The following is a 27,035-nucleotide window of genomic DNA, read 5'->3' as shown; positions in this document are numbered from 1 at the left end:
TTCAGTTCCACCTTTTGTCATTAAAAAAATACTCAGAAATATTTCTATAGAAAATGACAGATAAGTTTTTATTCCTATCATCTCAGCACTCCTCATTTCCCCATCTTTCAGCTGCTCTCTTCTTGCTTCATCCCTGGGCACCCCTTGAAGGCTGAAGCATTTTACATCTTGCTCCCCTTGGTGGAATGGCAGGCAGCACCCACCCTCACTCCATGGGATAAGGCACAGTGATGAACATGCATGGGGAAAAACATCCCCAGAGCTGAATCAGAGCAAGGGATACAGTTCCTGCTGATCAACTCAAGCTCAACCAGTGCCACTGATCAAACCCATCTGTGCACCCCTCCCTGAACAGAGGGGTGAGAAACCAACTCAGAGCCGGGAAAGGGAGGGAATTAGGAACTCTAGAGTTTCCATCAACATGAGCTGTAATCTGGAGACACCAAAACCCTGGGGGGCTGCCAAGCAGCCAGCCTGTGGGAAGGCACCCTGTGATGGCTTCCCAGGGTGTAGGATCCCAGGGAAATGACAGAGCCAACACAACAGGGACAGCAGCCTCCCCATGCAGAGCCCTGTGGGGAGCTGCTGGCACCCCACAGCAGCTCAGATTGTGCAGCAGGCAGCAGGAGGAGTGAGGGAGGGAGCATTGCCAAAGGACCAGGGAGAATGAGGAATGGGAGAGAGCCAAGAGGGATTTGGATTGGAAGGATAATGCACTTCTATCCACTGCTGGGACTCATAAACCTGGTGACCCCCCTCAGAGCAAGCCTAGCTAAGCCAGGCCAGGTGGAAAGCACAAAGGAGACCATCACCACCTGTCCAAATACCTGCCCTGGAACCATGCAGTGAAAAGCCAGGGCTGTATTCCCAAGAGATGAAAACTGCTTTCTCAGCAGATGAGACTACTCATGGTTTTTAAGCTCATCGAAGCAGTTTCCCCTACCCTTGTCTGCTCAAGTGGCTTCATTTTGCAACAAAAGAATTAATTAATCATCAGGCCAAACCCCCAAGAATGTATAAGCAAGGGGCACTCGCCTAGATGAGAAACAGATCTATTTTACACTTTTGAAAATTGTAAGTGAACTATTTTATATCCCTTGACTATGAAGCATTAAGGAAAAGAAAAAAAACCAAACAGCAAAGCAAAAAAAAAAGTCCTTACACTTGTGCATGCTACAAGAGAGCAAGATTTATGGTAGCTTTCCCTCTTTCTCAGGCTTTTGAGGGAATTTGAGGCTTTTCAGCCTCCCCCAGAAGCCAATCCCCCAATACAATTATTCTGCTGGGAATAGGTGGCTCAAAATGTTCCCCTTCACCTCCTCAGGCTTAAATACCAGGACTGCACCATGCCAGAAAAATAATAAAGAAATAGGAGATGGAAGGGGGGTGAGGAAGAGAAATAAAAGTAGATCTGGATATTTTTCACACGTTTGAGTTATGCAGATGACTCCGAGCATGTGGGATTTCAGGTTTGACAACCTGGTGCCATCAGGGAATTCTAACCAAACAAAAGCCCAACCAAGCATTGTCATCACTTTTCATATTTATATTTTTGATTTTATTTTTAATTTTTATTAAAAAACAACCATTATTAAAAATGAATCTTTTTTTTTTACTGGAAGGCTTCAGCCAGGGAGAAATCTCATTTCAAATCTCATGAACAAAACACAGCACAGTTATAAACCATAGGCATTAAAAAAAAAAGTTAAAAAAAAGAGAACATTTCAAACCATAGCTTATAACTATGCAATTTTCTCAATGTCAAAAAGGAGAATTTTGTTAAAAGCCTTTGATTCAGAATTTCATGGATGACTTTTAAAATCCAAGGGAAGAAGGACATGTTTTTTTTACAAAAAAAGGCACCAGCCCTTGGATGTACTTATCAAGCCCAAAATGGGGTATGTTTAAAACCGAAAATCAGTGAATAATTTTTATTAAAAAAGAAACAAACCAAAAATGAAACAAAACAAACAAAAAAACCTCAAAACATTTCCTCAGTCTGGGAACTTGTGGGTCAAAACCAAATAAAAATGGTCTTAAAAATATATACACATATATATATGGCTTTTCATTTTTCCTATCCATTTTGTTGCAAACAAAAATAAATTTAAGGGTGATATTTGGTTTTTAAAAATGATTCTGTCCTTCTCTTTAGCTGTCAGCTGGAGCAGATGGGCTGGAGGCCCTGGTTGGTGGTTGCTCACGATGGGCTCAGAATCCACCTGAGTTCTCCTTCATCCTCGCCAGTATCCGGGAGTAGACAGGCGCTGCCAAGGACAAGAGCAAGGTGGGTGGGCAAGAGCAAGAGAACAGGAGAAACCCCTCTTTAGGGGTCAGGGATGCACAATGGGAATTAGAAATGAGCTGGAGGAGTTGTTTTACCTAGTCGAGGATTCCTCTGAGAAACCTGCATGGAAAGAAAGCACAGGGTTTGCATGAATGCAAAAAAACTCAACAGCCATGAGAACAGTTTGCATGTCAATATATTTATCCTTATTCTCCAAAAACTAGGGATGAGTGACTCTTCATTAATGGAAGCTGACATATCTATAGGACCATGCCAAGGTTACATTTAGTGTGCTGCAAACTGAGGCTTTGTGTTGCAAAGTGTATTTCTTATATAATTAAATCATGCAAGAAGAGAGGATGGATTGTTCCATGAAACACATATGCTCACTTTTCTTGGGAGTCACCATGTGAATGTGACATTATCTTCCAATCATTATGACCAAAATGTGATTTTGGCAGTTTTACAGTGAGAATTTTTTCCCTTTTACCTTGGATAACGCAGATGCCTGTTTGAAGATTTCTAACGCGGGATCTGCAGGCTCATCACCTCTTTCTTGTGGCCTTGAAGCTAAGGGTGGAACATTGAGAGCATTGAAATACTCATCAGAGCAGGCAGGCTGCTTCCTTCCACTATTTTCTGTTGAAAATCCCACAACAGACTAGTCATCCTCCCCAAAGTGAAGCCATTGCCCTGTATTCCCAGTCCCTACCAAAGCAGTTTGCTGTAACAAGGTTGTTCTGGACATTTCTCACCATGGACCTACCCTGTGGCTGTAAGACAGAGTTCACAGCATAAATGACACCATTTGTGGCCATGATATCGCTTTCTGCTACAGGCTCCTTGTTGACATGTATTACATTGTTTTTCTGCCCAGTAAAAAAAAAAAAAAAAAAAAAAAGTAGAGGATGAGAAACTTCTGTAATTTCCAATGTTATTAAAAAAAAGCCCTGACTTAGCATTCATTCATTTACTTGATGGCTGAAGGCATTTTCATTCCTCTTGCCAATTAAGGAGAATATAAAAACAAATTACAGTCTGAGCAGTTTGTCCTGGAATAGCTGGCAGGCTTTGTACTTCCTTGGTGCACTGGCTGGGAACGCTGGCTGTCCACAGCAGCAGAACATCCACCAGCAACTGCCAGGGGGATGGCTGTGGGCATGGGATCAGGAGAGGGCAGAGCAGGACTGGACACAGGAATGGTCTAGCCTGCACATTGACCAATTCAGTGCATCTGGAAACACTGTCTCTTCCACTTTTGTCCTGTGTTTTCTTATGCATAGAGTGGGCCATGGTTACTTCTTCTCAGAAATGTTTTTTTTCCCCTCAATATGGGATCCAACATTCTCTTAATGTAGTGTAGAGTTTGTGAAATGAAATAATATATCTAAATAAATCCTGCTGTGCCAAGGGAGCCCATGCAGAGATCATTTTCTTTTCACAAAAAGAGATATGTTAGCTGAACAAGCTATTCATTTCATTTATTTATGCTTTCCCCTCCATGACTCAGGGTTAAATTTATAGCAGCTCCTGGAAATCATTCACAACTGGTCTTCTGGGGAGAAAGCTGAAGCAAACCACATTTCATTCTTCCAGCTTGTTGGATTGAACACATGGCAACAGTCCCTCTGCTACAGCCCAGAGAACACTGGTGGGACTGTGCAGACCTTCAGGAGATGTTGCCACATCCACATGAGCACAGACAAGCTTTAATCCTTGACTTGGACAGCCCTGCTGACCACAGAACCCTGTTGGATGTGACTCACCATGCTGACTTCCAGTTTATCTCCCTGCATGGACTTGAGCCTCACCAGGGCAGTGACAGCGCCGCTCACCAGGATCTCGTCAGCCACGTGGAACTTGAGGATGTTGGCAAGCTCCTTGGCATTACCTGGGGGAAGAAAATGTTTACATTTGCAAAACCAGCATCAGCACTCACTTCCCATATTCCATGTGCTGGAATGGAAATGCATGGAAAATGCCATAATTTCCTGAAAGTGCAAAGAAACAATGGACAATTGAAAAAACAAACAAATAAACAAAAAGAAAAAAAACCCCAAAAACAGGCAGAAAGGCCTGGTTAGGGCATTGAGGCCATTCCTGCCCATACAGGTCAGGATCCCAACGAGTACAGAAGGACACTCTCCCAATGTCCCACCTTGGTACCTGCCAAGCCTGTCCTACACATGAATTCTCTCTTTCCTGGGTTTCCATCCCTCATTCTCTCTCTGTGCACAGCCTGAACCTGCTTCTCTTGCTGCTTTCACTTCCCAAGGAAGTCTGGGATGGGGTGGGGAAAGACCCATGTGAAATAAGGAAGCAGACAGGGCATTCTGGTATTTTCAAATGTCACCAAGGACACTGTCATTTGGCAATAATCCTCACAGCTGCGTCAGAAGGGGAAAAGCGCAGGAGAAATGACACTAATGTCCCACAGATTGATGCCCTGATCCCACCCCACTGAGTCTCTACTCATACAGCTGTGCTTTGAAACAGATTTTAGGACAGTAAAGTGCTTTCCCTGCACCATCTCTTTTCCAGAAGAGGTGGTGATGTGCCCAGTGCAGGCCAACAGCACTTCTCCACCTTCTTCTGAGGCAGGGTGACTGACAAGCCCCACAGACAGACAGGCTCATTGACAAGCCCTACAGACAGCCAGTGCAAAGGTGACCTCCATCTACAACACCAGAATAGCTCCCTCAGCAAAGAGAACACTTCAATTCTTTCAATCACTGTATGCAGACTTTTTTCCATTTTGGTTTCCCCAGGGTGGCCACAGTTCACTCTGCACATCCTCACCAGCACAATCCACTTCTTCATCAGAGGCATAAGCTAAACATTTGTGTGAGAAAAGAACATCTGAAGTGTCTGCATCTGGGAATCTTCATTCCTGCAGCCATTTACAATGGCTGCAACACACTTCTGAAATATTTATATATGAAGTGTAAGACTGGACTGATACTACTGGTTCCTCATCCCTGCACTTAAAAGGATAACTAGCTACCATGGGCAGATGCTTCCCAGATTATGATGTCAATGCTTGGCTAGGTTTTAACGACAAGAAGACAGTACATTCAAATACCTGACATTGTTTCCAACCACAAGCAGTTTTCAACATGAACAAAATAAAAGATCATGCTACTTATCCAGAAGGGAGTTGTTAAACATTCCCATGCTTTTTTCCACACCCAGCCTGCATGCCTTTGCTTTTCAGGATACTGGTCTTTGTCTGAGCTAGAATGGAACATTTGTTGCCTTCCCAGGATTAGACTGGACCTCCTGCTTTGTCCGTGTACATGTAGGAGAAACAGCCCCAGCCTTTTATTACTTAAATTTCATACTGTGTAACTTGAGGCTGTGTGTGGATCATGCCTTCTCTTTGCAAAACTTACTTAAGACACCCTGATCCTGTGTGGTCAAGAGTCACATTCTCACTTCTTTCATCCTCAAAAAAGGCAGAGACCTCATTGGTTCCTTTAGAAACATCTGGGAGTTATTTTGCTTACACCACCAGCACAGCCAAATTAAAAGCCATAGTGAGCTTGTGACACACTACACACATGTCTTCCAGGAACAAAGGCAGTATAAACCCCACCTGGGGAATTCAGTACCACTATGTGCATCCTCAGCTTTCTGCTTATGCAAACCCATTGGATAGGAAGCTTTCAACAGACAGAACCAAAGAATGAGATAGAGCAGAGAAAGCTGGCCATTCCTCCCATTATCACAGCAGTCACACCCAGCAGCTGGACACCTAAATGCTCTAGAGATGCTCACCCATCAGTTTGTTGAGCTCCCCCTGGGGCATGGCTCGGAAAGCTTCGTTTGTCGGAGCAAACACCGTGAAGGTTCCCGGCCTGTTCAGGTTCTCTGTCAGACCTGCAGACTGGATTGCAGCCACCAACGTGCTGCAAAACAAACATGCATCAAATGCTCCACTGCTGGACTGCTTCACTGGTCAGCTGCATACTGGGCTCAGGAGAGAGATGGGAAGTTCTAATTGTGAAATCTTGCTGAGGTCCAGCAAATAAAATAACCAAAATGTTGATTAGGGAGGAAATGAGCCTGTGAGGTCCAACCAGAACATCTGGGAAATGGCAAAGGAACCTGGGAGTGCTGACTCCGTGGGGACCAAATGGTGTGGGGAGACAGAGAGCTCTGGACACAGTGGATCTGATGGGCAGAGATGGCTTCAGAGTCAGATTCTTATGGTATTAAGAGAACCACACACTCTTGGCCCACAGTTGAGTGAGGGTTATTTGAAGTTTCACTCCCTGTAATTTAGGGAGACCATGGTTTTGGATGATCTTTCTATACTAAAAAAACATATACATTGTTATGACTACAACCCATAACAAATAGAAACTGCCTTGGCAGCTCCTCTGCTCCTATCTGGCACTTGGGAAGAGCAGAAAGGTCACCTGAAGCGATGGTCTGCCTTGAGAACATCCATCACTGAGCCCGTTGGGGGAGTCAGCATTTTGTCCACGCTGAACAGGGTCCCAAACCTTCCCTTCTTATCATGGGCAGCAATGCAGGCGTTTTCAATGCAAAGGTTCTGCAAACACAATCACAGAACAAAAGACTTCATTAGGGTATGCTTCAAAAGAGAGATTTTGATGCTTTCCATGTTGCTCATGTCCACTTTTTACTCTGAGCATCATTCAGCAACATGGAGCACAGCGCCAGGAAGGACTCACATTGCGGTACACAAAAACCCTCAGTTCCTTGTCCCCCAGGGTCTGCAGTTTCTGTCCATGATACAGATATTTAGAGGAGAGCTGGTCTTTAACAATGTGGTTCAGAAGCAAGTTTCTCATGTTGCTGTCAATAACAGGCAGTCCATCTGCAGCAAGAGGTAAGGAAAGAACCAGTGATTCATTTAGAATGATGATTGAGGCACTAAAAACCATTCAAATACAGAGTATTACCCACATCAGTTTTAAGGTGTAAAGCTAGATGTAACTGCCTTGAGGCATTTGAGAGAGGATTTGCATACTTGTGCACTGAAACATAGCTGAAGGCTGTTTGAAAGAGATCTGTGGCCCAAACTTATGGCAGAAGGGGGTTTAATCCCTGGTTTACCTTTGAACACATCATTCACTGGGGCAAGGAGGGTCACTTGCTCACTGCCAGTTAGATGAGAACTGAGACCAGCTTGTCTGAAAAGGTCTGTAGACTTGGAAACTTCAGATTCTTGTGCCAACTCAAACAGAGTCTTAGCTGAAAAGAAAAGCACCACATAGTAATCTTGCATTAAAGGCTACCCACTCATCACTGTGCCCTCTAAATCCAGTATTTCCTTGGCAAAATAGACCAAAGGAAGGCAGCAGAAGGACAGGCAGTACCTGAGTCTGGGATCAGCAGCTCATTAACAAAATGTACAACGCCATTGGTTGCCAGGACATCCTTGTTGGCAATGATGGGTTTCCCGTTGAGGGTCAGCTCTTCCCCACTGCAGCCCACATCCAAGGTGGTTCCTTCCAGAGTCTCCATGGTCAGCCCAGCAATGATGGCCTCAGCACACATGGCTGACTTCAGGATGTGATGGTTCAGCAGGTCTGTGAGAGAGGCAAGTGTCTCAGTGAGCTGCAAAAACCAGCTGTGAAAGTATTGCAGCTTTCAGGGATCCTGATCAATGGCCAGGGTGTACTCGTAACATACAGTCATTTTAAATTGTGCTGATTTTAATTCCACAGCCTGGGAAACAAAATGCCTAAAAAGAGTCATTTTTTATACACCTTTACCAACTTCAAAAGGCTTCATATGGGTATTCGACTCATTTGTCAGGGGAAGTTATACTAATTAGATGCTGCTTTTCTTGCATCTTGCTGGATCAATAGAAATCACCACCACATAAAGTGCTAAAAGAAAACCCAGAAGAGGGACTGCTTCAGCTCCCTTCTCCATATCTGGATGTCACTCTCTCTGCCACATCTACACATCTACAACCAAAGGGCTCTGGGCTGTCCAGTCAAGAAAGATGGACTCTGTCACCTCTGTTTACTGTAGCTGTTGTCAGAGTATATCAAGGAGATGTTGAGATGTCGAGATGTCCTTGAGAAAAAATTTAGAAGAACTGGAAAATACTCCCCAGCCTCCCAGTGGACTGACTAAACAAGCACTTACCCCTCAGGGCTTCTGGGTCTCCCAGGATCCTGTTCAGTGTTTCTCGTGGGATCTTCTCAAAGGCTTCGTTGGTCGGAGCCAGGAGGGTGTATTGCCCTTCGCTTTCCAGCAAGCTGTTGAGGTCAGATGCAGCCACAGCAGCCTTCGGAGAAACAGGGAGAGAGGATAAAACACATTCAGCCAGGATACAAAGGTCAGAAACTTTGTCCAGGCACACACTAAGAGCCAGACTTAAGGCTTTTATAATTTCAGAGGACTTACAAAAAAATAGCTTCTTTCAGCACTTTGGTCCCTTTATAAAACTGACCCAACCCCATGATTCTCTGCTGTTCCAGAAATTTGAGTACAAGAGCCCTTTTTTTTTGGCAAGACTGAGAGCTAGTTTGAATAGCCAGATATGCCTGGAAAGGGTCACAGTAGTTCCAGTGAATAACTCAGATCAGAACCCACAGCTGGCTAACTGCAAACCCCCTGTACACTTTGAGCTGTGCCTTAACTTGGCAAATAAATCAGGACACATCAAATTGGAACAGTTAATATCTCCTAAGGCTAAGACTCCCTTACAAGAGTGAGGAGACAGACTCAGTCTACCTTTTTTCTGAGCAGCCACAGAAGGGGGACAATTATTGCCATAAAACCCTATTTGCATTGATAGCAAACATTTCTCTTCCTAAAGCAAAAGGAGCCACGTTGGTAGAAACATTTCATCAGCAGCTCTAAGATCACAGCCCCTAGAGACACTGGCAAAGCTCTTCAGGACAATTCCCTGGGATTGGGATGTCTGAGCATCCTTAAGGAGACCTGCAGCACCCGTGTGTTGACTCACCCTCAGGGTTTCCAGGCTGTCCTCAGTCTCGATGATCTGCTGGATGGTGTTGGTAGTGGTGGCAATGACTTTGTCGATGACATGGACCACCCCATTGGTGGCATGATGGTCAGCTTTCAGCAGCCTGGCACAGTTCACAGTCACAATCTGCACAGGGGAAGAGCCACAGGGTGGTACATGCATGAAAACCAGAAGGAAAAGCAGCCTCTGCTACTTTTCTATTTCTATTTCAAACACAGTGAGCATTTTATTGAATCAGCAAGAGCAGAAATGTGATTTCCTTAAAAACACACCAAAAGGAGAGATCATTCTATCAAGACTGTTGGAAACATTCCATATTTAGAGAGCTTTGAAAATCATCAGTGGTTTTGTCTACCCTCAATCATCAAGACTAAGAAAATAAGCCAGAACGAATACTTGGGCAAGCAAAGTTACACAGCAACATGGGCAACTGCCTTGAAACAGCATTGAGGAAACCATCTACTCATAAATATTATTTTCAAACTCCTTCAAAATATGTATCTTAAATCAATAGTTGTCAACCTAAGCATTACAGAGTCCTGGAGGTCCAAGGACAGTGTAGGAGCTGCAAGGCAGACAAAAATCAAGCCTGTTCTGGGTAAGTTTAATATGAGGAAGAACTTCTGTACTGCAGGTGACCAAGCACTGGAACAGGCTGCCCAGAGAGGGTGTGGGGTCTCCCTCCCTGGAAATATCTCAGAACCATCTGGACACAACCCATGTGCTCTGGGACAACCCTGCTTGAGCAGGGAGGTTGGACCAGAGGACCCCACTGGGATCCCTTCCAACCTGACCCACCGTGGCTCTGTGAATGCCTTACCCCATTGGGATAGTGGTGAATCTGGATGGGCAGGTTCTGGTACATGGAGTTCAGTGTGGTGCCATGTTTCAGATCATCTGTGAGGACCCTTTTGTCCACCATGTGGTAGCGCAGGGCATTGAGCAGCTCAATGTTCACGTTACTGACTAAGGAATCCAGAGTTTCCTGAAAAGCAGAAAAATCAGTCTTTCAGTACTGAGTGCAATTAAGCAGCTGTTGGAGAAGGCCAGGAGGTCTGGCTGCACCCAGGGTGAATCCAAGGTGGGGGTGTGGGCATGAATATTAAATGATTCATTCAACCTCATGCCATCTGTGCCAATTAAGAGCTCAACTTTCTTATCTCTTTATCTTTTGCCTTGCAAAAGCAGCTAACAGCTCTGACACCCTTGATCCTTGGCAGACAGAGGGATCATTGCATTGAGATGAGCAGTAAGGCAACAGGGACACTGACAAATACACCAAAAGACCTTTCCCAACAGCATCATCCCTGCAAGGGGCTCTGCTGGGGCAGATTTGGGACACAGGCACTCCACAGTGGGGAGACCCAAAAATATTCCCCCTCCCTGCCCAGGTAGTTTCCTTGTTTTTGTTCGCAGGGATGCTCAGCTGGGATGGGAGCACCAGCAGTGACCACTTCAGGAGTGGAAATATCACAAGACACAGAGTGAGAAAATCCAAAGGAATGTAAAGGAAATGTACATCTAATTGAGCGTGGGACACACTCCTGTGGGAATTACTGAGGCTCCAGTTCGGAGTTGCTATTGGTGCAAATTGAGAACAACCAGAATGACAATGTAATGGTCAACAAAAAATCTAGAAAGGGATGGGAAGCTTCTTGCTGCAGGTCTCACTGCAATCTCTAATGGGAACATGCAGGGAAAACTGAATGAGGGGATTTCTACACCCACATCTCTCTAGTGCTGGGATCCTTCAGAAGCAAAGCTCCAGAGCTGATGGACTAATAAAGTGATAACCATCTTGGAGATCCACAGTCCTTTTCTATCAGGACTATGTCTATTCTGCCAGACCCCTACAGAGCTGGATCACCACTAGGGAAAATCAGAGGAAGAGGAGAAAGCAGAGGAATTATCTTACAGCAGACAAGGATGCCCAGGCCTCATTACTGGGAGCAAAAATTGTAAAACTTCCAGGTCCTTCGATTTCTGGCCTTAGGTTGGAGCGGTCAGAGTAGAGCTGTGTGGTGGCAGACCCAACCACTCCCAGGGTTTCATAGATGTTTGAAAGTGGCAGAGCTGAAAGAAGAGAAGGTTAAGTTCCCAAAAAACATCATTTATCTTTCTGGCTGAATTAGAGGATTGCTGCTGGTGAAGAACACTCAGGGAAATGCACATCAGGGGATTGGTATCTGTTCATTAATCAGATAATAAATAATCACAGCCTGACAGCCTCACCCTCAATTACAGCAGCATAATCCAGCATCTACTGCATTTCTGCAAGTTTGAATGGACTTATTCTGGATTAATACAGATGGGATTTGAGACAAGCAGAGATGTTGATTGCTTTCACACAATCCTGTTTGTACTCAGGCTTTTGGGACTTGGTGTTGGACACTGCTGGTCTCAGTCTCCACTGACCACCTGCACCAGCCCACAAGGTTAACTGGGAGCCATCAGACTATTGTGGAAGAAGGAAGTGTTCCAAAAGCAAAAGCAGAATATTACTTCCTTCAATAAACCCAGTTAATTCCCCCCCAGTATCAACTGCATTTTCTCCTAAATGCAATTTTGCTAACCCCCTGCTTGTCAAAATGTTCGAGGCCAGGCAGGAAGGGGCTTGGAGAAACCTGATCTAGTGGAACGTGTTCCTGCCCATGGCAGGGGGGTGGAACCAGATGATCTTTAAGGTTCCTTCCAACCCAAACCGTTCTGTGACTCTATAAAAATAAAAATGAGCAGAGATTGGTAGAGCTGTCTATTACTCTATCATTCCTTTGCATTCCATTTCCAATACAGCTATATTACTTGCTGGAATAAGTAGTTCCCTATGGCCCTCCCATGCTTGATTAAGTTCAATTATATCCAAGGTTCTAAGTTGTCTGGAACATTTAGCATGCTTTGGAGCTGATCTGACCCTTGGCTGGTGCTCCACTGAGTCCATTTTGGACTTGTTCATGGCAATATTGCGCACAAATTGCAAAAATCAAATCCACTTTGAGCAGTTTTCTAACATTTCCCTTTACTAGGCAGCTGTATAATTTTAAGAAGTGTAAAAGATGTCAAACATATTTTTACCAGCTGGACAGCCTTTTTCTCCAGGAACTTTTTCATATCCAGGACAGCACTCGTAACTGATTACCCTGGAATAAGAGATGGATATAGCAGATTAACCAACAGTGTCTCACTGCTTTTTTCTCTATATGCTATAGTTCTGGGTCCATCCATATCTGGGGATATTTCCAAGCAGACTCTTCATTAGAAATACAGACAACATTAGAAATACAGACAAATACAGTTCAATAAAAGACAAACCACACTTTTTATCTCCTTCAGGGCTGCATGTTGCCAATTTCTCCACAGAACAAAAGCAGACACAATTTCTTTTCAAAACCACGCTTTCCAAGAGCCTTTGTACAAACAGTGGATGGAAACTGATTCCACAGTCCCAGCGAGACTGCCAGTGCTGGTTCATCTGGGCACATTCCTGCAGGATTTGGGGATCTCCTCGGCTGGCTGCTGCTGTCACATCTCATCACTGCTTAGGCAACACCCTGCAACTCCACTCTGGCTGTTTGACCAAGCCAGCCAAGCATGTCCCGCTCATTTCACCCAGTTTTTGTCCATTGCCAGAAATTATTTGCTCACTTATGGCAAAATCGACAAGACAGACCTGGAGGGAAAGGAGAACCCTGTTTTCAGATATGTGCACTGGCAAGGAGAAAAGCCCTGCAAGGAGAAACTTCCCCAGTGGTGAGATGTGCACCACAGGCACCCCGGGCAGCACCACAGCACAGCTGTGTTCTCATGAGCATCCTCAGAGCAGAATTTCCTTCCGACTGGCAACACTTTCCCTCTTTGGTAAAGCCAAAGGGGTCAGAGACATCATCCTGGGCTGTCCTGCAGATTTGCAGACCCTAAATAAGCAAGAGCTTCCTGAAAACTGCATCCATCGTCTGCAGCTCAATGGGAAACAAATAATCTGATTCTCAAAGTTGGCCATTTGAGGGAACATGGCTTGGTATTAACAGGGAAAAGAAAGAAAAGTAACAAGGAAAAGAGAAAAAAAATATCAATCCAGAAGTTGCCTGTTTATTTTTCCCAGGAGATTCTTTCACCTATTGCTCTGTGCTTGGTGTGAAAGGAGCAAGGCCACCTGATGGATGGGCTGAGAGAGCCAGGGAATAGGTGTTCCTCCCAAAGACAAGCATTTCCTCTGTGCTCCCAGCTGGATTGGAGACAAGTAGGATGCTGTATCGCCGAGGCTCAGCACACTCACTGAGAGAGAGAGGAAAATCCTCCAGCTTCAGATATTTGTCATCATTTTAAAACTGTTAACAAACAGTGGAAATGCCTGGGGTTTTATAGGGAATTCTTCAGGGTAATTAAGAGCCAGAAAGTGAAACAAATACCTGCTTTTCTGTGACAGAAGCAAATAAATTCTGTGTCACGGTTTCCTAAGAGAATTACCAAGCAAACCCAGACTGATTGTCTAGACATTATATATTCCATGTGGGAAAGAGTTTGCCTAAAGCAATCCCTTCCTTTGACTACTGGAGATCTTAACACCCTGCTGCTCAGCTTTCCCAGCCCCCCTGCCTCCTGCTCATTGGAAACACACATTTTCTTCCCCAACCACTTCCCTCCCCTACCTCAAATTTTTCTTTTTTTCACCCTAGAAACTAAATCCAGTCTAGACAGTTCCCTTGGTTCAGACCCGTAATCAAAGATGAAGAGCTGATTAAAGAGAAATCATTCCAGAGTTCAGCATAAATAATTCCTGAGTGCTGACGAAGGCTTTAAAAGCCTTGCTTATGGATCAGTTGGAGATTGATGAGCTGCTCCAAAGGGGCAGGATGTGGATGCACACAGCCTGTGGAACATTGGCTCCGGGCTGCCCCAGTTTCCTGCATGAGGGGAGAGCACTGGGAAGGGATGCAGGGACCTGGTCTAGTGGAAGGTGTCCCTGCCCATGGCAGGGGGGTGGAACTGGATTGTGTCTGAAGTCCCTTTCCAGCCAAACCACTCTGTGATTCCATGCCTGCAGCTCCTGCTTTCCAGTGGGTTTGTGGGCATCCCCAGCAGGAAGGGAAGCTCATGGCAAGAAGCACCGAGGTGTTTGGCACATCACCATTCCAAGGACTAGCAAACTGCTGCAAAGAGCCAGGGGAACACAGAGGGGATCAGCCAAGGGTTGGCACCTACAAGGAGCCAGAGATGAGGGTTATAAAACACAGCTTCAGCTTCAGGCATTCAGCCTCCCATGGCTGGTGGACCTGGTGGGAGCACAAGACCACCCAGCCCACCCAAAGGCACCACTGCTCAGGGGTGAGCCCAGGGCATCTTCCCAGCTCCTGCAGCCCTTGGAGAGGAGCAGAGAGCTATGGCTGAGGATGCTCTGTATCTCCACACTGCTGTGCCCTACACATCCATGGGGAGGAAGGCTGCTCCAGGCATGTCCTGCTCCAGCTGGGTTGGAGCCACAGTCTGCTGCCCAGGGAGGAATATTCCCCTCCCAGCCACTGCTCCACACTGCAGGTTCTACACAAAACCCTTTGGAATCGCCCAGTCCATCCCTGTTTCTGCTGCCTGCTCAGTGGCCGCAGACATCCACCAGGACCCAGTGCTGGGGGTTAGATCAGCACTGCCCTCACACAAAGAACATTTGTCATCCACTCTGCAATGCCCTGACCACAATTTCCTGACCTCCACATTGAGTAACCTCAAGTCAAATCTATAGTTTTTTAACCTCTGGTTTTGAAACACTGTGTTTCTTTAATGTCTATCTTTGTCTGCCTGCAGAAGCAAGCTCCTTTAGTTTAGCCTTTTATTAGTCATTGTTCCACTGCTGTTGCATTCTTAGGAGCTGAAATTAAATTTTAAGTGCATTTTTCAAGGTAATAAAAATAAGCTTAGGCATATATTAGTGAAAAAGATCCATTTGTAATAATTTCCTGTAATAAAGCCCATATGTTTTGTTTTTGTAAAGTAAGTGCCAGAATTTTTTTTCTAAACTGAGGAAAGTACATCAAACATGAAAAAAGGAAAGTTAATTGAAAAGGGGGGGGGGAGGAATGCATTGATGGATTATTTCTCAAAAAATAATCAAAACCAAAATTTATGAGTTGTCTTTTCATTCTCAAGACAAAACAGTGTGTGGGGATGTATTCCATTGCACCCCCAGTTCTGGAAGAATGAGTCCAGTGCAAAAGAGAGGAAGAAAAATATAAAATACACGTGCAAAATGATGAAAATATACTCTAAATAAACTATTTCTCTGGCTCTGGGATAACCAACAGTGGAAAATTACCTAATTACTAAAACAATTTTGTCTCAGAGCTTATTAAAATCAAAGCAGTGTCAGACTGCCTGCCAACTGTCTTATCTCAGTTCATCAGCAATGATGAAAACTGTACATAAATCCTCTACCTAATTTCTCTATAACTGTGTGAGCCAATAATTCAATGGAGAAAAACAAACTAGAAAAAAAAAGCAGATAAAGAGGTAGGAGTCTTCTTCTGCTGCTTGAGTTAAAATTTCCACTGTCCGCATCCAGCCCCAGTGGAGTTAGCACATTTGTGTTTTTCAGGCTGCCTTTCCTTGCTGCTCCACTCACTCTGAGCCTCTCAATGCAGGCTGTGATCATTCCATAAGGAGTGAAGTTATGCTCCAAGCTTGCAGCAACTTCCCTGGCTTCCTTGCTCAGGGATGAATTTCTCTGCTCTGTGCCAGCTCTGCAGGAGCTCAGCTTTGCTCCTTGGCAGGTCCTGGTCTCTCACTGATCTCCCTCCCCTCCACCTGCTTGAAACAGTGCTCAGAGCAGGGAAAGGAAAGAAACCAAAGCAGTTAAAACTATCATCCTAGAGCCAGGCATTTTCACCTGCAGCACACATACAGCTTGTGGCACCACTGACCCTCTAAGCAAACAGGGAGGATAACTGACGGGCAAATGTGGAGTAGATGAGAGGGGTCAAGTGTCTCCTCCCCAGGACTGCAGTTCTCAGGTGGGAAATACCTTTTAGGAGGAGGAGAAAACGACCATGATTAGGCAGCTCCAGCATGCCCTGGGGCTGACAGAGGGGATCACCCTGCCAACGGGAGGACTTTGCACACAGCTTTAGGAGAGAACTGCTGACTACAGATCCCCAGCAAAGGCTGGATCCACCCAGTTATGATGGCAAACATGCCAAATCCTGACTTTCTCTGGGATTTAAGGGCATGTGGTATTCTCAAAACCTCTCATGGATCAGAAGAGGCCAGTTTGGAGGTCCCTGCTGAGCACCATCAGCTGTGCCCACCTACTCCTGTGGGCTCTGACACCTGAGCACGGCACAGCACCACACTCCTGACACTGCTGTAAGAATCTGACTGCTACAGCAGAATGCAGCATGTCCTTTACAGCCCAAATGACTCCTGATTGCTTCCATATGCCAGGCACTCCACGTCCAGTGGGAGCCATCACAAGCAAACATTTGTAATCAGAGCTGTCCCAGGGTCCTCCGGAAAATCTGAGTCAAGGCACGTGTGTTTTGTTCTGCAGCAGCACTGCTCAAGGAGAAAGCAGGGCCCAGGCTCAAGAGTGACTGGGAGGAGAGAAGACAATAACATCCATTGTGGAGATGATGTAAAGCAAAGAATAGTGAGGAAATTCCGTGGATAATGGAAAGATTACCTCATAGGTTAACAGGCAGGTTAATGCTCTGTGTGCTTTTCCCTCAGTGGTGCATCATTGGGTGAGACACTTGGGTAAATGCATGAGAAAATGAGGTAGAAGAGATCACCCCATCCCCTCAAATGAAATCATGAAATACTACCAGATGCTGGTTATTCCACCTTCTTCTGGAGATAAGTGGATGAGTTTGTCTGTGCCAAATACAGCTGCACGCTTGGGTTACGTAAGGTTAGTTTCTCATTTGCTTCAGAGCTAAAGAAATCCATGGCTGGACTGCTTTGCCTTTCAGTGATCACAGCAGCAAAACTCTCCCACATCCACAACTGAGTCGTGTTTTCTTTGGAGAAATACTAAGCTGCTCTGTTATCAGAACTGGCAATGATGTGACCATATTGCCATGCCATAAATATGTCCATTTTGTGTCAAGAAGCACCATTATTCAGCCAAGATGACAGCCTGAACTCTGATCACCCACGTTAAGCCTTCCCAAATCTTTGGATTTGTAGAATTAAGGGGAGGGGGGACGGTTGCTTGTTTTTACAATATTGCCTCTCCTTTTTATTCTTTTATGGTTGCTTTCTGTAAAGACAACTGGACACAAGGAAAACCATGGTAAATCCAGCAATGCATAGTACTGAAGTACACAATCTTTCTTCTTAGGACAAATTTATGGTAAGTACAAAGAAAGGCCAAAATCTGTGGACAGTGATGCCTCCTGGTTTGCCTCCCTCCTCCCCACACCAACACCAGACACCTGACATGAATCCCCATGGCCAGGTGTCACAGCTAAACCAATGATGGCAACCCAAACCTGCAGTAAAGAGCAGCATCTTCCTAGAGATCTAATTACAATTTACGTTGGGCCATAAGGGAAACACATGAGAGGATTTTCTTCTCTCTGTTCTTGATGCTGCAGATCCAGGAAGAGACCTGACCCACAACTCTGATCCCACAGCCAGGAGTGCTCAGGCAATCTCTGCACTGACCCTGGATGTTGTGATGGTCCTTGGGCCAGCAAGTATGTCCAAAAGCTCAGCCTGGAACTACAGCAAGGAAAAAGATTCCCTGCTCCTGCTCTACAGCCTGGCAGATAGTCAAGCATGCATAGCCTTAATTATCTGCTGACTGCATCTTTCAAAAGAATGTCCTGAGGCTGCTCACACAGATTCTTCATGCAACAGCTACTTGAATATTATTGTTTGCAATTTTAGATGTGGAATTGGCCTGCAAGTCTGATTAACTTTCCTGGTGGAGTCATCAGAGAGTGTTGGCTAAAGCTGACACCTCTTTCCTTTTATTTCTGTTTTCCCTTCCAAAGCAAACAGATGGAGATGAATTTTACGTTCTCTCCAATATCCATCAGCTCTGGGCTGCCTTTTTTCCACTTTTTTATTTCTTAACTCTAGGCAGCATTGAGCCTGTCAAGAGACAGACAGGGCTAAGTGCTAGAAAACATCTGGTACACACTTCATTACAGCACCAAGAGCTATATAAGTATATATAGAAATGCAATTATAATAAACAATCAGGGTTTATATTTACATGGCACTTTTCATTCTTAACATCAAAGTGTTTCAGAAAAACAAGTATTTCTTAGGGAGCAAAAAGCTAAAAGAATTCTTAATGCATACACACAAGAAACCCACACCATGGGCTCTGCCATCCCACATCTGCTGTCTGCTTCTCCCACCCAGCACCCACCTCCACAGTGGGGTCTTTGGGGAGACCCTGTCTGGCATCAGCAACTTACGTGGATTTCCCGCAGATCTTCCTCTGGTACCACTGCTTGCAGTTGGTGAAATATTTCCTGTTGGTGCCGATCAGCTTCTGCACTGCGCACACGTTGGGGCTGCAGGGAACAACAGAGCAGAAGAGGGTCCTGTAAGCCTCACTCCTTCCAGTGCTGACCCCCAACAGGGAGCCAGACCCCACCTGACAGTGCCCAAAAAGCCCTGCTGGGGTTGCGAGGGAGCAAACTTTGACAGCTGCAAGTCAAGTTGCTCAATTTAGGCCTATAATGATTGCCATGAAGTGGGGGAGCAGTGAAAGAGATCTCTCTTGACTCTGCCAGAGCATCTCTTTCTTCATTGAGTGCAAATTCTTGACTTTTTTCCACATTCCACCTCCCATCAAAATATAAAGAAATCTAGTAAAAATACTTTGGTCAGTATTTCCATGGCAAACAGCTACTTAATATTTGGGATCACAGCTAAAACTTGAGAAAGTCATGCAATAATACAAATCCTTCCAAAAGAAACCATTATTTTATTTTCTAGCACATTAAAAAAAAAGACAGATATTTATCAGCCTACAGACTTGCACCAAAACCAGAACTTTTGCTGTATGATAGACTCAGCAAATTCTGGACATGGATGCTGAGCTGAGTGAGGGGAAAAGGAGCAGTGGCACTGCCCTCCCCTGTTCCAAGTCACCAGATATGACAGCACAGATCAGGAGTGGCTGTATCAGCCCATAAGGTACCAAGAGCTCCTGCTCAGCCAAAAAACCTGGTGCTTGGTGCTCTGTGTGTGAGTAATCCTGCTGAGAGCTGACTGCAGCCTTTCAGCTTTCTAAGAAGTGGTATCACCATGAGCAGAGATGTGGTCAAGCAGGAGCTGGGAGTTTCCCAGCTGCTGGTTTGGCCAGCACGGCATTTCCCTGCTCTGCCTGGCTCACCATCTCTGTGGTTTGTGGCCAGCAGCCCTGGCCACGGGCGTAGGCAAAGCATGGTCAGCACAAAAGATATGATTTATGGATCTGGGTAGCAAGGCCATCAGCTGCCTCTGGGCTTGACCAGAGAGGTGTAGCCAATGCCCAAGCAAGCAGAGGATGCTCAGCCCAGCTGAGGCTGGATTCCCACCACCACCATGTCCCAGTTGCAGCAGCATCAGCAAGAGTATGTGCAGTTCTGGCTGCCAAGCAGATGAAGGGAAAACAAATAATTAAGCAAAACACATAAATCATCACTTCAGCCTGTCAGAAGTTCTCTGTGCCGTCCAAGGCAGGGTTTTCATTTGCACAAATGAAACTCCGAATGGGGCCTGGAGATGCTCTTGTGAAGGTCTTGTTGATCTGCTCAGGAGAACAGGCAGCATCCTGTGTCCTGCTGGGTTTGACCGAGGCGCTGCCCGCTTGCCCCCCAAAATGAACAAAAGCAGAGTTTGCAGCCCAACCACCAAGTCCTCCTGCGGCCGTGCTGCTTTTCACCGGCATCCCAAAACGGGCCAGGCTGGCCATCATTAGCATGAATTAACCTGAGGGTCTCCTATACGCTGGCTGGCTGCGGTGCCAACCTCCGCGGGAGCCTGGCTTGCCTTCAATGAGCCTTTGTTGGGGCTGCTGCTGCAGGGCAGTGCAGCCAGGACCCGACCCTGCGTGTCCCAGGCACCTTCATCCTGCCCCGAGGGCAAACACAGGACCTGCGGGACAGGGGGGCACTCAGCTCATCGTTTCCCTCATTACTGCCACATCCACTAATGGGAGTTGGTTTCTTCATGAAAGGATTTCATTCAGTTTCTGTATATAAGGCAGGGAACAAGGAGCGAGAACCTACTGAAAAAAAAGTTAGAAATCACAAAACCAAACTTTCAGCTGGTGCAAACTGGCCCAGACTCAGCAACTTCCAAGCCAAATCATCACTTAGAGAGACGTCTGTGCTCTCTGACTCAGCCCACCTTGGCCACCCGGCCCCGCCGTGCCGAAATATGGTTCCAATTACATCGAAATTCCAAACCTTGCCTCGATTTCAGCGTCTGGCTGACGGCAGTGGACAATCCCTCTAATATTCATCTTGACAAGCCTGGCTACTGAAGGACTTGTTTGATCACTTCCCCCGTATCCCCAGGAGCAGCCTGCCAAAAAAACCCTTGTGCCTCCAGGACGGTATTGAACTGCCTTGCTCCCCCCTCCCTGCCTGGGACTGCAGCTCTGTGGCGCTGCTCCTCCCTCCCTGACTTATGGGGGAAAACTTCTTTCCAGTTTTCCCTCAGTGTGGAAAAACCCCTGCTCAGGACCACGTTATCAATGATTCCCGCAGGCACGCTGTAGTAGCGGCTCCCCGCATTGCATGTTCTGGTTCCTTGCCCAGTCTGGCTTAAAATGAATTTGTCAACACTCTTCCCTCTCCTCGTTGGAGTTCATCACCTCTGCCATGCCGTTCCCAGCCAGCCGCGCTGACTCCAGGATAAAACTGCCTATTGTTCCCCTGCAGCCAAAGCCTTTGGCTTGGCAGCAGCAGCTGGGAGCTGCTGGGACAGGGGCTGCCCTGGGGAAGAGGCTGAGAAGAGCAGAAATTAATGTACAGCCTCAGATACCTGCAATGGCCATGGCCAGGAAGCTCCCCAGCATCACGTTGTGCCCACACAGCTGGGTGGGTTTGGGGAGAGCACTCCTACATTTTCATCTTCAAATGTTAATGTTCCTTATACACTTTTTAATTCCTCTCACTGACTTGAGCTAGTTCATTTAAAAAAAAAAAAAAAAAGTTAATTAAGACATACAAGTTTTGCTGTAGAGCCAAGCTCTGCCTCCCAACTTGCTCTCAGCTCAATAGGGGCATTGATGGTGTGGGGGATGCTCACGGCAAAGGGTGGCAGTCCTGCTTGCACATCCCTCTGGGGCTGGTTCCTGGAGCAGCACAACACGCCTCACATCCAGGACGGTTTTGGCTGGTTTTGTGTTGCTGTATCTCTTTGGCACATCATTAATCAATGCTCAAAGTTCTGTGTGTGTTCAAAAATTAGCTTGGTGTAAATCACTCTTTCCATCAGAATGGGAGCAGTGAGCAAAGAGCTGTGGTCAGCCACGCTGGGTTTATCTCAACTCAGATGGAAGCTCTGGCATTCCAGTTCCTTGTGTCTTCCAAAGATCTCAGGCAGCAGAGTGAACCTCAGTCACATCTCACCCTGTGCCTCTGTTAATTGTACAGTGAGTAACAAAAGCTTCTCTCTGCAGAGATGAGTGCACTGATTTACACCAGGACTGCCCTAACTTATCCAGCCCAAGCAAACTCCCCTCTCAGGGCTATCAGCAGAACTGGGTATTCACTTAGTATCACATCACAGAGAGATGGTGAACAAGGTTCACTGTATTTGTAGGTAAATCACTGCAGTTCTGGCATTATTGATCTACTACAACTAGACATCAGCTCAGAATTTGCCTGTTGGACTGTGTACCTGATCAGACATACAAACAGCACACCCCTTGTCATAAACTCTGACCTGGATCCCTGCCAGAGAATGTATCAAATAGCAATATTTAAGTCTTGGGATTTTTTTTAATATAATGTATTTCATGACCCTGCTTCCAGCAATGCACTTAAACAGAAACTTCAACTCAATCACTGTCATGATCCTGAGAGATGGAAGCCAGCTGAAATGTCTGTCATCTTTTCACCGTTCCTAATTCGTAATAAATTTTAAAAACAGGGGAAACTATTAACATTGGGTTAGTTTTCTGCCTGTTAATGAATATTCAAAATACTCCATAACACACTGTGTATCAAGCAAGAGAGGTCTACATGCATTCTTTCAATAGGCTTTATCTGCTAAGGTTTGTGAGTAAATAAGTGATTCTTTTTGTCAAGAAAACTTCCAAGACTGACCAAGGTTTCCACTCAAAGAGTAAATTGACGCTGACTCCACAGAGACGTTGAAGAGATTTTCTCTTTTTTTCTATAAATTCATGAAAACGAGAATTCTTTCCACAAAACCTTTAGTGGCTCGAAATCTAGAGGTTTTTATCCCCCTTTTCCTTAGCGAGGATAAACTGATAGATATTAAAATTGATACATATAGAAATGCTTATATAGACACAAGTATTGAGAGGTCTGAACTGACATCTGCAATAGTAAGTTTCGTGATGGAAAAGGGGAAAAGTTATGGGAAGAAAGAAGTCATCCGAGGATGAAAGAGAAAGAAATGCAAGCAGTGGTTCCCGAGGGAGCTCCCCGCGCTGCGCGGCTCGGCGCCGCACAAAGAGCGCAGCACGGGCACCGGGCATCCCGCGGGGCTCGGGCACACGGAGCGGGAAAAAGGGCTGGAAAGAGGTTTCCCCTCCCCGCCCTGCCTCCCCTCTTACCCGTGCTGCCGGCCGCGGAGCCGGCTGTGCTGCAGGACCTGCTGGTACGGAGACTTGGCGGCGGCGGCGAGGCCGAGCGCCAGCAGCAGCAGCGGCAGCGGGCGAGCCATGGCCGGAGCGGGACGGGACGGGACGGGAGCGACGGGCCGGGACGGGCCGGGCCGGCGGCAGGGAGCCCCGTTAAATGCGGCGGCGGAGCGGGGGCGGGAGCGGGAGCGGCCGCGGGGGGAGCGGAGCAGCCCGGCCCGGCCCGGCCCGGCGGGAGGGAGGGAGGGAGGGGATGGAAGGAAGGAGGGGAGAGGGGCCGTCCCCCGCCAGGGGTATCCATCCATCCATCCATCCATCCGTCCGTCCGTCCCTCCGTCCGCCCACCCGCCCTTCATCCCTGCGGCTTCCCACCCATCGCTCCGTCCGTGCCCCGCAGCCCCACCGCGGCGGGGCAGAAAGCAGCCAGGGATGTCCTGTATCTCCCTTCCCAGACCAGCGCTTCATCCTCAGTTTCTTCCCCATCCGGATTGTTTCCCTCTTTCCTCCCCCCAGTCGGCACTCAGAGCGGGTGTTTGCACTGCCAAGCTCCGGGTGTCCCACTGACTCCATCCCCCCGTGCTCCCCCTGCCCGGGGCTCTCCTGGCTCCAGCCCAGCCCTGCCCACCCCGGGGGAATGTCAAATGTCACCCACGCTGCCTCCCCAGGTCCCCTCAGTGCCTGCTGGTGTCAACCCCCTCTCAGCCACTGCCAGCACTGGCAGGGGTCACCCTTGGCAAGAGGTTTCCTGTTGCTTTTATACCAAACCAAACGAAAGCAGGAGCACTTAGACAGGCTGAGAAAGTTGGGGGTGTTCAGTCAGGAGAAGAGAAGCTTCAGGGAGATCTTAAAGACCCTTCCAGTACCTAAATGGAGCTTATAAAAGGAAAGAGAGCAACTTTTTATATGGGCAGATAGTGTTAGGACAAAGGAGAATGGTTTTAAACTAAAAGAAGAGAGATTTAGATTGGATTTAAGTAAGAACTTCTTCCCTGTGAGGGTGGTGAGGCACTGGCACAGGTTTCCCAGAGAAACTGTGGCTGCCTCACCCCTTGGAAGTGTCCAAGGCCAGGCTGGACAGGGCTTGGAGCAACCTGGGGTGGTGGAAGGCATCCCTGCTCATGGCAGGGGGTTGGAACGAGATGAGCTTTAAGGTTCCTTCCAAACCAAACCTTTGTGTGATTCTATGACTCACTGCAGCATCCCAGTGTTTGTAAAAGATTTGCTCTCATTGGACTGACATCAAAGTTGAAGGGCTCTTCCCTCCCTAAATCTGCCTGGGAAGCAGAAGGGGTCCTTTGGGGCCACTTGCCCTTAGGGACAGATGTCTGCAAAATCCTCCTGTGACTTTGCAAACTGGGCACTGGCCAGCAAGGGCAGCTGCTCACCAAAGGATGGGAATTGAAATGTGTCCAGTGAGCAGCCACTGAGCCAAAGAGAAAAAGTCTTTAGCAATAATAAGCACTTTAAATTTACAAAGACTTTTCTCCCCACAGTAAATAATTCTGATCTGCATAAAAACCATTACTGCTTATTGGATAAAATACATAAAACCATTCTTCAGTCAGGTTTCCTCTCCCCAGGGAGTGTTTCATTACTTCCTCCATCTAAGTAGGTAAATCATGAAATCTTACCTGCTAAGGATCATAACTCCAGCTTAAAAGATAAGAAATAGAGGTCTCAGATCGTTCTGAGGAAAGGTGATGTTTTAAACCCTCTCAGGTATTGCCTGAGAGCCTCAGCTGCACCTCTATAAAATGGATGCAATTTTATGAGCCTCCAGTGCTCTGTTTAAAAGAGAGGCGTGATCTACACTCTGCCCAGAAAGGGGTGACTTGTTTCCATAGCTCTGGGCAAAGATTTAGAGCTGTGAAGCCTGATCTGATGGTCGTGCATTTTTCCAGGCCAGAGTTAGACCCCTTGGTCTAACTCCTCCTCCACCAGCTCTTGCAAATTTTTTGCCAGGGAAAGACTTAAAGCTCTTTAAAAATGGAATAGAAAGAGGAGAGAAATCAAGCACAGGCATTGCCAACTGCTGAGTCCTCTGAGAACAGCAGGCAGTTGCAATTTCACTGTGAAGAAGAGCAGCAAAGATCCCACATGGTGGCAGAGCCAAGCCCCTGGGTGTGGGCTCCTGCCTTGCCTCCATGTGCTAGGGTACTGTTTTGGGAATGGCAAGGTCCCTTTCACTCACACAGCTGATTTATAGATACCTGAGCTTCTCTCCTGGACACCTCCAAGGAGCAGGAACTCCAGATCCTCGAAGAGCATCTTCCCCCAGGAGCACGGGGCTGCCCGTTCTGGGATGAGCTCACTGGGATCACCATGTCCCTGTTACAACCTTCCAGAACAAGGGTTGATGGCCTTGAGACACCAAACCCCACGCTGGATCCAGCAGAAGTTTGTTGAACCCAAAATGTTGGAAATTATTAACTTGATAAAGTTCCTTCCCAGTGAAATGTTCCCATGGAGACTAAGCAAACAGGGAGTGAGGAGGGACAAGCAGCTGTGAGGGGTCAGGGCTGGGAGTGGGGAGGGATGGGGCAGCCCCACTGCCATGCTGTGCCCAGCACTGACACATCCTGGGTCCCCCGAGTCACATGCAGGCAAACTCACTGGTTTTATCTGCCACTGCTGCTTTACTTCCTCCCCATCCCTCCCTCCCTGTCCAGCTGCCTCCTCGTTCTTCTTCAGTGCATCTTTATTCATTACTCCTCTCCAGCAGGACTTTCTGTACTGACTAAGCCTTCAATTAGCTTCTAGAATCTGTTTGAGAGCAGTTCAAGTGTTGCAAAGAAATATTTAAATATACTTGGCTATCAGACTGTGACAATCCTATTTGTGAATAACCACTGCTTTGATTTGCACTTGTTTTAACCTCTGCTTCCGGACGGATGTTTAGTTTGAAATGAAATCCACGGGCAGTGGACTCTCTGCACACTCATACAAATACTCTAAAATCAATCACGTGGAAAATTGCACTTACACAAATAGACCCTTCTGTACACATTTCAGACATAACAGCTGCTCCACCAAAAGGGAGGAACCGAAAGACATTCCCTGAGCCAAACGAAGAAATCTTCAGCAATAATAAACATCTATTATTTAAAATGCTTTTTCCAGTATAAACAAAACTGAAGACTGAAATTACTGAATCATTAAGACCATAAATATTTTTCACTTTGTTCTTTGAGCTGCACAGAAAGGCCAGAAGGAGAGCTTCTGGAGAAAAACCACCTTTCCACTTCTCCAGTAATAATTTCAAGGCAAATAATCAACAGTGTAGAACTAAAAGTGGTTTCTTGGTATTTGTCTTCCATATTAAATTTCTACTATCCTTACAATAGTATAATTTCTGATTCCCAAAATAAAAGGTTATAGGGATGGTTGGTAACCCTCACATTCCTGCACAAGGCTGAATCTCCATTTCATTTGGAGATCTACTTAATGATGATTTCAGGTTGAATTATTTTTCCCCAAGTCTAGGTTCTGCTCTTGTTTTCCCAGACTGAGAAAAAGCACTGAAAATCACTCTGAGCATCTTTGTTGTGCTTTTGTTTGAAACTCAGCAGAATTTATTCAGAAGAATAAACAGGTGATCCTCCATTCAACTGACTCCTGGGTGTTTCTGAAATGCCAGGAGGAGAGATTGTTGCCACAGCTGGAGGAGCAGTGCTGCACAGGACACAGCAGGATCAGAGCAGCTCCAGCACAAATGGGGCTGAAGCAAACAACAAATAGTCCAGAGAGGTGGATTCAGAATATCACAGAGCAATATTCCCTGGTGACTGCAGTGCTGACAGCAGCAGCTCGTGCCTGGCTTGGGCTGGGAGTTCAGAGGAGTCACTTACTCATGGGAAGTGACTTTAACCACAAGCCTGTCCATACACTGGGATTAAATACATCCCATCTCATCCCACACTCTCACTGTGTTCCCTGGTTTTGCTATCCATACTAACATCAGGGGAATATATTTCCCTCCTGTGTCTTTTTAGTTCTGTTGG

At 46.4% G+C, this 27,035-nt stretch overlaps 1 protein-coding gene across 1 annotated transcript; it reads right to left on the bottom strand.

Moving 5' to 3' along the window:
* Positions 1-1,531: 1,531 nt before the first annotated feature.
* TGFBI (transforming growth factor beta induced) lies at positions 1,532-23,223 on the bottom strand. The gene is made up of 17 exons (XM_085073577.1): positions 23,008-23,223; positions 18,680-18,778; positions 12,336-12,400; positions 11,179-11,336; positions 10,084-10,248; positions 9,243-9,389; positions 8,417-8,558; positions 7,636-7,848; positions 7,373-7,510; positions 6,988-7,133; positions 6,709-6,845; positions 6,065-6,195; positions 4,054-4,178; positions 3,054-3,156; positions 2,778-2,857; positions 2,383-2,407; positions 1,532-2,267 (listed from the first exon to the last, which is right to left on the bottom strand). Exons 1-17 carry the CDS (start codon positions 23,115-23,117, stop codon positions 2,212-2,214), a joined length of 2,040 nt encoding a protein of 679 aa, XP_084929703.1. The 5' UTR covers positions 23,118-23,223; the 3' UTR covers positions 1,532-2,211.
* Between the last annotated feature and the right edge of the window lie 3,812 nt (positions 23,224-27,035).

Source organism: Lichenostomus cassidix, chromosome 13 (assembly GCF_008360975.1).
Source record: "Lichenostomus cassidix isolate B80296 chromosome 13, HeHo_3.0, whole genome shotgun sequence".
In the NCBI taxonomy this organism is placed as follows: Eukaryota; Metazoa; Chordata; class Aves; order Passeriformes; family Meliphagidae; genus Lichenostomus; species Lichenostomus cassidix.
This window is presented reverse-complemented; position numbering and strand designations above follow the sequence as displayed.

Coding starts and splice junctions, on each gene's coding strand:
- TGFBI (XM_085073577.1), bottom strand. CDS start 23,117: ATGGCTCGCCCGCTGCCGCTGCTGCTGCTGGCGCTCGGCCTCGCCGCC. Junction 7,134..7,372: donor AGTGAATGATGTGTTCAAAG/GTAAACCAGGGA, acceptor CTCTTGCTGCAG/ATGGACTGCCTGTTATTGAC. Junction 4,179..6,064: donor GGAGCTCAACAAACTGATGG/GTGAGCATCTCT, acceptor TTCTTCCCCCAG/GTAATGCCAAGGAGCTTGCC.